This window comes from Amblyomma maculatum, unplaced genomic scaffold, assembly GCF_055883805.1.
Source record: "Amblyomma maculatum isolate TAMU_Amacu unplaced genomic scaffold, ASM5588380v1 scaffold_24, whole genome shotgun sequence".
Classification (NCBI taxonomy): domain Eukaryota; kingdom Metazoa; phylum Arthropoda; class Arachnida; order Ixodida; family Ixodidae; genus Amblyomma; species Amblyomma maculatum.
In genome coordinates this window covers 1,136,991-1,150,607 of record NW_028146749.1, presented here as the reverse complement: position 1 = coordinate 1,150,607, position 13,617 = coordinate 1,136,991, and the positions used below count along the sequence as shown (strand labels likewise).

Genomic DNA, 13,617 nt, shown 5'->3' with positions numbered 1-13,617 from the left:
GCTTATTATGCTTTTGGGCCAAATACCGAAAAGGCTTGGCTTACTTGGTTAATTTACACTGCAACTAGGGGAGGGCACTGAGAACTGACTGTGGTCACTAATGCTTTTCTTTTCTTTCTATTTGGAATATAGAGCACAAAGTTGCCAAATTGCGTAAAATGATGCCACACTAGTATGAACATGAAAACCGTTCACCAGGCCAGTTCCATGGCTACATCAGTAGCACGGAACTTGAGCTGCAAATGATAAGTTTCTGCACAGTTGACTTTTTACACATTTACCTTTGGATCAAAAGCCCAGGTATGCTAAGGCACAGCCTATGCCTGCAGTGTTTAAGCTGACTCAAAGGAAAGGCCAAACCCATTATCAATAACTATAACTGTCTCGCACCAGTAACTTCCTGTACAGACATATTTAGCGGCGTTTGTTGACACATTCACAGTGCTGCGTAGTAAACTCCTTGAGCGTGAGCAGTGAAGGTCATCATGGAAGCACAGACAAATACCAAGAAACAGCAACTTGTCCCAACAAACTGCAACAGCCGTGAGGGATGAGCTACCCAAGACTGACCTATGGGCAGTGTAACCGTGGCATTCGCTAAGTCAGACGATCAAGGGCGACCTTCCTAGCTTCCACCAAAAACCAAGTTCCAATAGTCCACATTCGTCCATCTAGGCAACTCATTCCCGCTGCTGTCAGCACAAGCAGAACAGCCTCTAGGACATGTCGCCATAAAATAAAACATCAAATTTTTTTGACGCTGTGCTCACCACACCACTGAAACGACTTCTTTTTCCTCATTTCTACATTTTCTTGCAGACCAGTGAGAAGGTGCAGCTTTGCAGTATTTTTTGGCGTTGACGTCAATGAACCGCCAAAGAATATGCTACTTGCATTGCCCAAAAGTATGAATGCTCATAAGGTGCAGAGTTTCTAGCAGATGACCTAGAAAACAGTATATTTTAATGTAACTAATTCCGATTTATTTCAATAATCTCCGGTACTATCCCATCTTGGTAGAACACCAAATTTGTGGAATTCTGCGCGACAGCAGTAGTTTTCTGCTGTCCACCACACCACACCACGAACAGCCCACCAATGCACAGTGGTCGGTGCAGCCAAACAGGATCGAGTGTGGGAGCCAACATGCTTGCCAGAGAGAGCAGTGTTTACTCCTTGAAAGCAGCTGGCTACTGAGGCACCCTACCTGTTGCTTCATTTAATGCAGCTTCGAGTCATATTCATATACCAACAATCTCTTAACAGCACTCTTTCACTATAACTTACAGCTGCCTTCCACCATCACATTTAGTTTGTAGTTTCACTATTGTTCACCGTAGTCGCCAATTGAGCACCACACCTTAGTGACTAAATGCGTTTAGACTTGTAAATGATTTATAGTTTTCGTTGACTATGGCACGAAATGTTTTTCTGCTTAAGCAAGATAGGTATGTTTTTATGTTTCCTAAGTGCCTCAAACAGCTAGTACTGACACACGAAGTATCGTAAAATAATTTAGTGAGGTTTTTAGACAACACTACATTTTTCAAAGGGACTCAAAAACTGAGCCCTTCAGCCCAGGGGCAACAGAGGCAATCCTTGCTGCCCTTCCAGTCTGTGCACTGCGAGCAGGCTAGAGAGAAATTGTGAAATTGTAGTTTAATATCATCACTCTCAATGATGCAGTGCCTCTCTAGAGCAGGATACCAGCCTTCACTCTCAGTGTCAGTTGTTGAACACCTGGTAAAAAGGGTGGACAGACAAGCCAGTAAACTGAGAAAAGTGGTCAGAGAAAAAAGAGAGAGAGAAAGTAGCAGTTATCGTGCATCTTCAGGGGCTCTTTCACAGCCTCAAGAAAGTTGGCAGCAGCAGGGGTAGAGTGAAGATCCTTTTTCTGCACCTGATAAGCTTTCCAGAATCTGCAGGAGAGTAGACACTGAGACGGCAGCCATCGCATGCTCAGTGACTCCAACAGTGCTTCATAGCATTGCACACAAGGGGTCATTTATTCCATAACGCTGGCCTCAAGTAAATAGTATCTCACCAAGGCAGGGAGGTACCTAAATAGTGGGCAGCATATTTTTGAACGCATTTGGGAATGGTGCAACTCGAGCCTTGAAGTTAAAAACACCACAGTGTTATGCAAAAGCAGAACATGACTGGACAGGGGAACGAATGAAGCTGTCAGAACTGAAAAAAATTAGGGGACACTGGAGTGTCCTTAACAGTGTTTCTTTAAGAGGTTACAGTGATGTATACTTCACTAGTGTTCCTTGTTGTAGAGTTTAGAGTTTTGTAGTAGGTATTACTGCTGGCACTTGTCTTCACCAGCAACCACACCTTCTCCTGAGGGTCCCCATATTTTTCACCGATGTATGAATTGCATTATAAAATGTGCATATGTCCCGCCCCATTTTACTGCACAAAAGGGCACGGGGTATATGCATACTTTTATAAGCAACGCATACATCTTGCAAAAATATCTTTGCAGGCTAGCTGGTGCATGAGTGCCGCACCTTTAGTGCTGAAACGTGAGGCACAATGTAAATAAAGTAGATGAAATGAGATATCAACTCAGATTTTATTTAAAGGTCACCGTTTATACCACACAGCAACTGTTCTACTTCTCCAGCACTACAGCTTCTGCCGAGGTTCCGTGTTTCTCATCAAACAGCAGTGAATGAAACTTGCGAAGCAGCTTTCTTGTCCTTGCACTTTTCTGCACTATGGTCTCCCCTATTAGTTTGTGTGAATTCTGAGTGCAGACTTGTTGGTTCTTCATCCTGAATGTGGCAGTGCAAACGGATGCTGTAGAAGGGATGGACAAGACATATGCACACTTCAGCACTGAATGATGGATCGAATCTGTGATTGACCTAGGTAACATGTGGCCACTTGGATAACTTTTGGGGCACTGCCTTTTGAGCAGTGGCTGTCCCAAGACTATATTTTTCTTCGAGGGGGGGGGAGGAGTTTCTACCAAAAAGAATAACAATTTCTTTGTTTACTTTTTATTTACACACCGCTTTTTGTGTGCTTTTGTTGTTGAGTAATAGCTAGCAAACAACACAGGTGTTTTATCATAAGTCATGCTTTGATTATTAACGGTTTGGTTACGTTAGCAGTATTCATATATAATCATTTTCTATTTATCTTAAAATATTTTACTTTAATGAGAGTGCCAGTCGTGAAGTGCAAAAGTAAGTACAAGTAAAACACCGATGACATAGGTATCGTTTCTTCTTGCTTTTAATAATGCAACACTGTTGCTCATTTTTCAAAGGAAAATAAGTCCTCCATTGTTTTCTTTTATCAAACACGAGATGTGTCGAAACGAACATCCTTGTAGGCGTTGAGTGAATAGATGATTATTAGTTAATATGTAGTGCAATAAACACTACTGACCCTTTCTTTCTTTTTTGCTAATTTTTTTTCTTTGTGTTTGTGTGTGTGCTGTGGACCAGTACTTTGCAATTAATTTTTTAACATTGTTTCCTTCAAGACAATACTGTTTTGAGCTGCCGAGTGTACATATAAGTTAGCACTGTGCGTCTATCTTGGCCCTCCTGGGTCACCTACACACAGGGGACAACTGGGAAAAGGTCTTCCCTATGGTCCATTGTGCTCTGTGGCCATCCAGAAAATATGACATAACACTAGGCAGGTAATTGACAAAGTTGAATAGGCCACGTCAGACCACCGTATTACAGCCAACATCCAATGTTGACCTCAGGATGCCTAAAATAGGCTTTGGAGCAGCTCCTGGAGCAGTAAAATATGTGTTTTGGAGCAGTAATAGAGCAGGAAATGTATGCTCTGTAGCAGCTACGAAGCAAAAATATAAACAGTTAGTAGCAGTGATAACAGGCTGCATACTGTCGCCCTGCCTATTTAACTTATATGCTGAGTGCATCACGAGGAAGGCCGGTCTGAACGAGTCTTCAGCTGGAGTGAAGATTGCTGGGAAACATAACAACCTTAGATATGCGGATGATACCACTTTAATGGCAGAAAGTGAAGTGGAACTCAAGAGACTTCTGATGCGCGTACAAGAAGAGAGTGAGAGGTTTGGGCTTAAACTGAACATTAAAAAGACAAAGATCATGGCGTCTTGTCCTATCACGTCCTGGAGCATCAAGGGACAAGAAGTGGAAGCTGTGACAGATTTTCTCTTCTTGGGCTCCAAGATGTCCCCGGAAGAAGACTGCAGCCATGAAATTAGGAGACTCCAGCTTCTGGGAAAGAGAGCCATGGCTAGCCTTGACCGCCTAGTAAAGAGCAGAGACATTACACTGCCAACCAAGATCTTTATAACTTGTGCTATGGTCTTTCCAGTTTTGATGTATGGATGCGAGAGTTGGACTGTGAAGAAGGCTGACCGCCTAAGAATTGACACGTTTGATTGTGGTGCTGGCGGAGACACTCTAGAGTTCCTTGGACGGCCAGAGGAGCAAATCAGTCGATATTGTCGACCATAAACCCTGACTGTTCATTGGAGGGGTCAAATTCTAAAGTTAAAGCTCAGCTACTTTGGTCATCTGATGAGAAGAGAGGAGTCGCTGGAGAAAGATTTGATGTTGGGAAAGGTTGAGGGTCACCGGAGAAGGGGTAGGCAGCGATCGCGATGGTTAGATGGCATCCTCGAGGCCCTGCAGATGAAGTCATGTTATGTTGGGAAGATAGTGAGAGACCGGAAAGCGTGGCGTGATATGGTCCATAGGGTCATGAAGAGTCTGACACGACTGAACTGGACTGAACTGGTGCTACTTGTTGCGGGACAGTCTGTTTTTCTCGGATGCATAAATTAGCATTACTATGATGTTTTTTCATCATCAGCAGCATCATTTCGAGGTGAAAGGCCATAGCCATAGAGTTAATACCTCTTTGGCCATAGCACGGTGAGCCACCGTGAGCCATAGTAGCGAAGGCGCAAAAGCAGACGTCGCCATAAAAGGTTTCTGTTTCCCGAAATGCACCTAAAAACTTCCTTACGTAATTGCACAACCATAAATAACCGATATATAATATATATATATATAAGTTCAGTTCAGTTCAGTCGTGTCCGACTCTTCGTGACCCTATGGACCATGTCACGCCACGCTTTCCGGTCTCTCACTATCTGCCTAACATCACATAACTTCATCTGCAGTGCCTCGAGGATGCCATCTAACCATCGTGTTCGCTGCCTACCCCTTCTCCGGCGACCCTCAACCTTTCCCAACATCAAATCTTTCTCCAGCGACTCCTCTCTTCTCATCAGCTGACCAAAGTAGCTGAGCTTTAACTTTAGAATATATATATATATATATATCAGAAGGTGTTTTCTTTTTAAAAAATGGAGTATGTTTCACTGTCATATGGAAGTTATAGCCTCCACAATAAATGCTTTATTTATTTGGGTTATGGCATCATGGTGGCGTCTCGCCAAATGGCGGCCGCTTGCCTCAGCTCCGATTCTTCATTACCGCTGCATGATATTGTGCATTCATGGCAAACAAAAGGCATACGAAGCTTGTGCAATGCCTCAAGATGCCCGCATTACCAAACTTTAACGATAAATGCACCATATTTTCTGTGCCTCGTTTGGTTGCCATGGAGACCAAACGTCAGAAAGCGCGGAAAGTTCAAATGAGGCTTCCCAGCTCAGCCTGGATTGCCTAAGGTGTTGTCTGAAGAAAATGGTTTACACCCTTTGTAGTTTCATACATATAGTCATATAGTTTCATACAATAATAACACAATTTGGTGAATAAAATAGCATTGTTAGCGTTTACATATTTAAGCGCTTTTTCATGGTTTACTACAGGGGTGCTGCAATCGATGCGGCGCCGCTGCGTTGGGGAAACCCCTCGGCGGTCGCCTCGTACTGTGCGCCGGGGTGCGCTATTTTTCTAGGCCCCTCAAGCCTTGGAGGCTCATTGTTATCTTCAAACACGAGTCCTACTTATCAAGACCAGTTCTCTTCACTTCAGTTTGCCAGTGACAAACTAGGCTCCCTGATCGATTTTGGTCTTCTTTTCAGTGCCAAAAGACAGTGAAAGCAGGCAAAAAGGAAATTAGAAATTTCAGCACATGTAAAATAACGAGGACGATAGCAAGGGTCACACATTCCTGCAAGTTCTTTCGCTTTAACCGATTCAGCACAGTCTTACAGTAAATTCAGAGAAAACCTGGGCAATGGCCACCTGCTTTCGAGATAAAACTACACGGCATATGACAGTCTTTCACAGTCCCGTCAAATGCTTGGCTGTGAGCACACTCGAGGATGTCAAAGAACTGTTCAAAGTGCTCTCGTTTTCAGTGACTTATTGCTCACAGTAATACAGTAGCAGTGGTGCAGCTGCGTGTGAAGGAGTCGCAGAGCACTAAAAGCGAACAGCCCTCAACACTTCAGCACACTGGACAAATGGTATGGATGAGAGCAAGGAAAATGCTTTGAGAAGACAAATGCCTCCTAAAAAGGCGGGCGACGCTCCAGGCAACATACAAACGACATGCAGCTGGGCTGGCTGGCTGGCTGGCCGATGCACGGCCGATGCAGGGCAGACTCAAAGCTCGGGAAAGCATAGTGAAATTAGCGGACAAATAATCCCTTGCAGACAGGGCCCTTCAGTCACCGTCATGCCTGCCACTGTGCGTGCATCAGAGATATCCGCAAGCAACACTGCACCATAAAATTCAGTATTGAGGAGGGATATTTGACCGAGTGCTAGCCATGAGGATCAGTACACAGGCTTTTAGTAGACAATGCATCACTGGCAACTTGCACAGCTGCCTTTCCATTAATGAGCGTCAGATTCCATAGACATGTACGGGCACTGGGCACGACAGTGTGAGCGGTACACGTTATCCCGATTTAGAAATTAATGATCCAGTTAGCGAGCTTTTCGGTGTTGCCTTATTTCCTCTCACACTTAACAGAGGCATATAGACTAGAACTATGAAGACATACACAACGCCACACTATACAAGGCACACATCTGCCCAAAGCCTTCAGTCTCCTTGCACACCTCAATAATTTCATCACAAAAAGGAATAAAGACGGCAGATTTAGCCGCTCACCTTTTCCGCCAGCACAGTCTTGAAACCCTGTAGTGCCGACTTGTACAGGCCGCCAATCAAGTCCTCGCAGGATTTTTTTTAAAAGTCCAACATGTGCCCGTCACTATCAGCTTTTTTCTGCAAGTTGAGAAATTACACGTTTTCTTGCACTCTGTGAGGAAGCACAACAGTTTCTACAAAAAAGTAGGCAAAAAAAAAAAAAAAAGACAGTGAGACGAATTATTTTCCACACAGGAGCGAAATTTGGTACCCCGCCACCTCCCCAAACACACACACACACACACACAGGCATACTGTTGGCCATAGCCCGAGATGGTGTGTGTAAAACAAACCAATGTGCTTGCTTGCTGTGAGGTGGCCTTGGGTTGAGTGGCAGATGGAATTGTCGCTACATCAGAGTCCGAATCCAACACCAGGTCTGGAACCTTGATTCAAACAAGAAAGGTGCAGCCATTTAGAAAACTCTACTTACGTAAACTTTACCCCCCCCCCCCCCCCCCCCCAAATTATAAAAAAATATAAAATAACTTACAGCTGGCTTAGTCTTTGCCTTGTTAGCTGCCGAATGGTTACTGAAAGAAAGCATCATTTTAATTCAGTCTTGAGAGCAGAGGCAATGAAAATCATTATGACCGTGTCATTAAATATTCATAGCCACGGAAAAAAAAATTGGCACAAGGTTTACGGACAACATAACTGTGTCGCTTGAAGCAAGACGTGAATTCAGCTCGTTTTGATGAGGTGACAAAATCCAGCAAGAGAAACACGATGTAAAAGTAACGAAAGCGAGCCACAATTTTGGTTTAACAGCCTAACAAACATTTTCTTTCATAAACTTGAATACCTATACTTCGTTTCATACATCAGGTGCAACGCAGCGAAAGCTACACCAGTAGTCCGCAAGAAAAAAAAAAGGAGGCATATCACTACCGCTCGTTCTGTGGCCGAGTGGTTTCTGTGGGAATGGGCTCTATTCTGAGCATACACGTTAGCAATAACTTGCTTCGCGTGCTTGCACATCGCAGTACGAATCTTACAGAAAAAAATCCACTTCGAAGAGGCAGTCAAGGTCGCTGTTTTGAAGCCATTTAGATGTGCAGTGCGGAGGCCACAGCTGACAGGGTTGCGGAGCAGCGAAAACGCGACACGAATGAAAACGACAAACAAACACACAAATTACCGAATCCGATTTTTTTTCTCCCTAAAAAAAAATGCTTTTTATGAAGTTGACGGCAAATGTAAGATGCATTAGACTTGCAGGCAAAACAACTATTATTTCCTGTCGGCAAGAGCGGGCACTGTTTTTCATCGCGAATGCGAGAAACGCAAACAAGAGCTCTAGCTCCGGCAGGGTTGCACTTGATGTATGAAACGGAATATGCACTACCATTTCTGAGAGAGAGAAAAAAAAACTTTGAAGTCCCATTTGCTCCAAACCGGACATGAAGTACCACGAAAAAAAGTAATAATAATGAGCTGGCCTCCTACGGAGCCAGAAGTGACAATTGGCTTATGACATGACATGCCTGGCTTTTCCAAGTCCACTAGGGAAGTTTTACTACTCTTCAAGAACAATCAAACGCCTCATTCTCAGACATTCTGTCCCACACCAATCATTTCCACATATAATATATGCTGGTGTTCATGATCCCTGGAACGTTTTCTTAATGGAACATTGAATTTTAGGTGGCCAGTTTTTTTCGTTTTTTTTTTGCGCAATGAAAACTTGCTGTCTAAAGTAATAGATTGCAGAACAGTTTTGCTAGAAATAGTGTACCAAATTGTAATTATGAAACCTCTTTTCTTCAAAACTACAGTGCTCAGTCTATATACTATAAGGCAAGACTTTTTATTAAAATTCCAAATATGAAAACTTGGGTGCTGGCTGAGTTTCGAACGTTTTGTCCTGCCATGCAAGTGGCGGTGCGACCGTGCGCGCACTCCCCTAGTCTGGCAATGGTGCCTCCAGCAGACTTACGCCTGCATTCACAAACACGCCTCGACTCGACGCTCCACCTCCACTCCGTGTAGAAGAGCGAACAGCCGCTCCTCCACTCCAGGGCCGATTCGGATTCACGAACGCCCCTCGGCGTTTCCTCCTCTGTCTCCTCGAGAATACCCCTTCCACTCGAAGCAGCGCAAATAGCATACAGGGACGAGATTAAGGAGAACTTTTGGCCCGAAAACTGCATGCTGGAGTGTGTAACAAACTCATTTTTTCATGTCGGGTCTTCTAAACAACCTTCACCAGCATTATCGACGTTAACAGCGTAGTAGAACTTGTTTTGTGAGCTGGATGAAAAAGGCGGCTGTGAAAAATGCCCAAAAATGCATTTGCATCTGGCAACAGTCCCTGCTGATGACGAGAGTTTACGCAGACCATGACGTAGGCTTTGAGAAATGGTGTGAATACTTCGGCTTATTTTATGCACCCTTCTTACCATGAAGGAAGGAGGAAAGCTAGGGCAATAGCTCTACACGAAAAATATGCAACAAGCGAAGGAGCCGTCTGTGTTAACGCGGCAGAATACGCAACAAGAGGAGCGTTCGCACTGGCGGTGGTGGACGTGCACGGACGGCTGCAGGCATCAGGGTCTGTAGCGACAAAATCTTCGAAAACCACGGAAGAGGCAGCTGTGGCACTAGCCATAGCTAGCGCCGACGCTGATACAATCTTCTCCGATTCTAACTTTGCTGTCCGTAGCTTTGCAGGGGGCAGAATCTCAACTGCAGCGCAGAAAACACTGAAACTGACCAGGCAACCATACAGAGAAATTGAGGTGATATGGGTGCCAGCTCACTCGGGGAATCTGGGAAATGAGGCGGCCCACAACATGGCTCGAGGTTTCGTCAACCGAGTCGGTGGGTCCTTCGTATCCATGGGTTACTCCAAGGAGGGGCTGGCATCTTTTCACGATATCACAAGTCATTACAGATTGGAACGGCACAAATTTCCACCACCTGACAAAACGTTGGATAAGGCACAGGAGACCGCTTGGAGGAGACTCCAGACAAGATCCTTTCTTAGCCCTTACCTATTAGCAAAAATGTACTCGGATGACTTTAACCCCGCGTGCAGGTCCTGTGGCGAATCAGCCACGTATGATCACATACTATGGCAATGTAAAGAACAACCTCCACTGGAAGATCTAGTACAAATTCCTTCTCTTGAGCGATGGGAGGCCATTCTGGTCAGCTCAAACTCGGGCATTCAAGCCTTGGCCACCGAGTGGGCCACTGAGGTCGCCGCTAGCCATGGACTGGAGGTCATCTAGAGCGGACAGTCTGCATCTGCATTTTGACGAAATAAATGTTTTCCAATCCAAAAATCGGCTTATTTTTTGGTGTGAGATCTATGCTTGCCCTTTGCTGCTTTGCCTTTTTTTTATTGTCAAGCTTTGACAGACTTTTTTTTTTTTATTGCCAGGCTTTGACAGACATCAAAATATATTGAAGAAAAAAAAAAAGTAAAAGCCACCAACTCCTACAAGCATGGCCCTTGCCTTCATAGGGCCCAGGAGACGAGCGGTGAAAACATGCGTGCTGCTTTGCAATGCGTTTCATCTCATGCACACTGAATTCAACTCTCCGGAAGCAAATGCAGCACGCAGTTTTCAAACAAGTTGAGAGCCCTAACTGAAAATGTGCTTGAAAAGCCATGCCTTTCGTCAGCCGCGAATATCCCTCTGTAAGACGAGCACACCAACGCACTCCCTTGACAATGTCGAGTGTCCGAAGACGTACTACGTACCCTCGTCAGACAAGCCATTGATGTGCAGGGTGCAGCACAGATGTCCGCACAGTCCCATTGGGCCTCCGGTGCCCCCCAGCTCATTGCACGCAACACGCTGTTCCCTCACAAGTTCGTCCCCGTCTGCGGACCCCAAAGGGCAGGGCGAGCCACGGAAGGAGTGCTCGACTGAGTCTGGCTGCGGGCGAGCTCACCATTAACGGTCAAATCGCGCCTCAACCCTACACTCTGTAGGCTTTGAAAAGTTGTCCACTTTTCTGGCGACGACTTGAAATGTGCCCGCACCACAGAAGCGTAATGCAGTGATCAACTACAGCACTGGTGTTGGCGGCTGATCACGGTTATCCATGCTCGGCGTGAGTGGCAGGAACAGCAGGAAGCTAGCCACAGCCGCACCCGTAAAACGATAACGTGCCAGAAATCCGGGGTAGCTGTCACTCCCAGCCTATGCTTTTAGAGAAAGGTGCGGTACATCCCCGTAGCATCTGCTTTCGTGAGAAGTTTGATATACAAGTAGAACGAAGTACACACAGCGAGAGCCATGTTTACAAGTGGAGTGGCGGTCGAGTAGCAGCCAAGGAACAAAAACAAGCCTCGAGGGCCACTTGGAGTAGAAGTTCAAGTGAAGGCGTGTTCGTGAATATGGCGGTGAGATTCCTTCGCCATCCCCCACCACATCCCCTCTCCCCAATCCACTAATAGTCTCTTTGTACCAGCCAAGGCTGAGCTGGGTACTACTGCTGCAGTCACGTGCGCCCTCAGCACGACCGTGAAACACTTCACACCTTCTATAACTTCAAGTAATAAGGATTTACTGTAAGCACTTTAAAAGTAGTTTTTCCTAGATTTACTTTTTTGGTTTCCATTCTGCATTGTCCTTTTGAGTACACATAAAAAAAAAAAAAAGTAATAAAGAAAGAGAGTTCGACCGTCACAGGTGTATGATTAATGGCGTTAGCTCGAGTATTACACAATTTATTCCTAGGTCGCAATTCCAGTACCAATGTGCACACCACGTAACTGAAGCTGATTGTTTGGAACCACCCGCACCCCTCTACCGCTACTGGTTCCCCCCCCAACGAAGGTCACACCCCATTATGGTTTCGAGGACCAAAGGTCGTCTGTGCGAATCTCTTACAGGTTAGGATCCAACTTGAAAAACAATTCAGTGCACCACACCGTGCCGATTCGTCTGACACTACTCAGAACATTGGATCTCAACCGAGTGGACTACAATTTTTGCCACCAATGGTGATTGCAAGTGACGACACACACCCTTTCCCAGATGGAGTATATGGCTTTGTCAATAGCCTAGCAGGGGGGGGAGGGGTAGCTGCTCCTGGCCCTACAGGGCTGGGAATGGTAGGCTCCGCTGCTAGCCTGTCATAGGCCGTAACTGCACCAACCACCGTAGCCACCGCTGGCGGACGGACGGCTTTTGCAACATGTCTTTCTCTCTCCCTTTTCTTCCTTTCTCTTTTCTTTCCTCTGTCTGCATGAGGCAGCCGTCATTGCACTAGCCACCAAAGCCACCGCTTCAGTGGCGGACGACGGCTGATGCGACACAGACACGTATCTTTCTCTCCCCTTTTCATTCTTTCTCTATTTTTCCCTCTGTCATCACGAGGCAGCGGAGGTGGCTCAGTTACAGAGCCAGTCGCAGGACCGTGCCTTTTTTTTTTCTTCTTCTAATTGTCGCAACAACACTCAGCACAATAGGTAATGCAGTGGTGGCAGAGGGCCTTCGGGTCACGTGGCTTTGGGGAATCATGACATACATGGTGGACCAGGTGGTGGATTCCATTGCATGGGTGGTCTCGTGGTAGCTAAGAAATTATTTGCAATACTGTAGCTATGATCACGTGACTTGGCCGCTATCTTGAATCTTTCTTAAAACTACATACGACAAAAAGTAGATAAAACGAAAAATCATGGACTTTTCACAACTTCGTTAAAGCTAAATTTAAATGTACCTTTGTTCTACTTATGCAAATAGTCCAAGTGAAGCACACACCAGACACACAGTGTAAAATGCACAATACTGAAATTGAATAAAGTAAGGATGTGCGTACATCGAAATTTTCGAATACGAATTGAACACGAATATGGAAAAAAAAAATGCCTTCAAATATTGAATCGAATATCTGATCAGTGAACAAAATGGAAAATTAACATCTTGTTAATTTCAGAATTCATGTCCCCGCTGACATATTCCCTGTTAATACTATTTCCCGTTTTATATGGTCCAAGTAGATATGTTCCCGGATAAGACTACCGTATTTAAGGTTCGTTCGATTCAGAACTGGTTCTCGGCACCAATTCTGAAAAAGTTCCGCCGGTGCCAGTCGGGTGCCGGTGAGGTGCAGTTCCAGTTTTGTGGTTCAGGTGCAGGTGCAGCTTGCAGCGCGTCAGCAGCGCCACTTCAGACGAGCTAGTCGTCTGCTCGCGAGTTCCCGTGCGCCGCGAGCTTTAGGCCCCAATATAGTCTGACGTTTTCGACGCGACTCGTTGAGTCGGCGACGTCGGCCACGGCACGTCGACTACGACGGGTGCGTCAAAAAACTGCCGCTTCTACAGTCTGGCGCGGCTGGCGTGCCCGGTGCCGCGTCGCGCATGCGCACAAGACGCCCTCTAGGGCTGGTACGTTTTCGGTGTGCATTTTCGAGCAGACGACAGGTCACCTACAGGGACGAACTGGCTGCCTATCGAGGCACTAATTATTGTTGTGATCAAGGCAATGATGCGGTGTGTTTACTGCGAATGTTCACACGGCACAAAGCATGTACAGTCAGCCGTGGAGACGC

At 45.6% G+C, this 13,617-nt stretch overlaps 1 protein-coding gene across 1 annotated transcript in view; it reads right to left on the bottom strand.

Moving 5' to 3' along the window:
- Positions 1-2,579: 2,579 nt before the first annotated feature.
- LOC146170959 (uncharacterized) overlaps positions 2,580-13,617 on the bottom strand; it is a 34,700-nt gene continuing 23,662 nt past the window's right edge. The window contains exons 14-17 of the mRNA XM_084586617.1: positions 7,595-7,634; positions 7,395-7,487; positions 7,063-7,179; positions 2,580-2,808 (exon numbers count right to left, since the gene is read on the bottom strand). Coding sequence (XP_084442743.1) covers positions 7,141-7,179; positions 7,395-7,487; positions 7,595-7,634 — 172 coding nt within the window. The 3' untranslated portion in view covers positions 2,580-2,808; positions 7,063-7,140. The remainder of the gene's footprint in view (positions 2,809-7,062; positions 7,180-7,394; positions 7,488-7,594; positions 7,635-13,617) is intronic.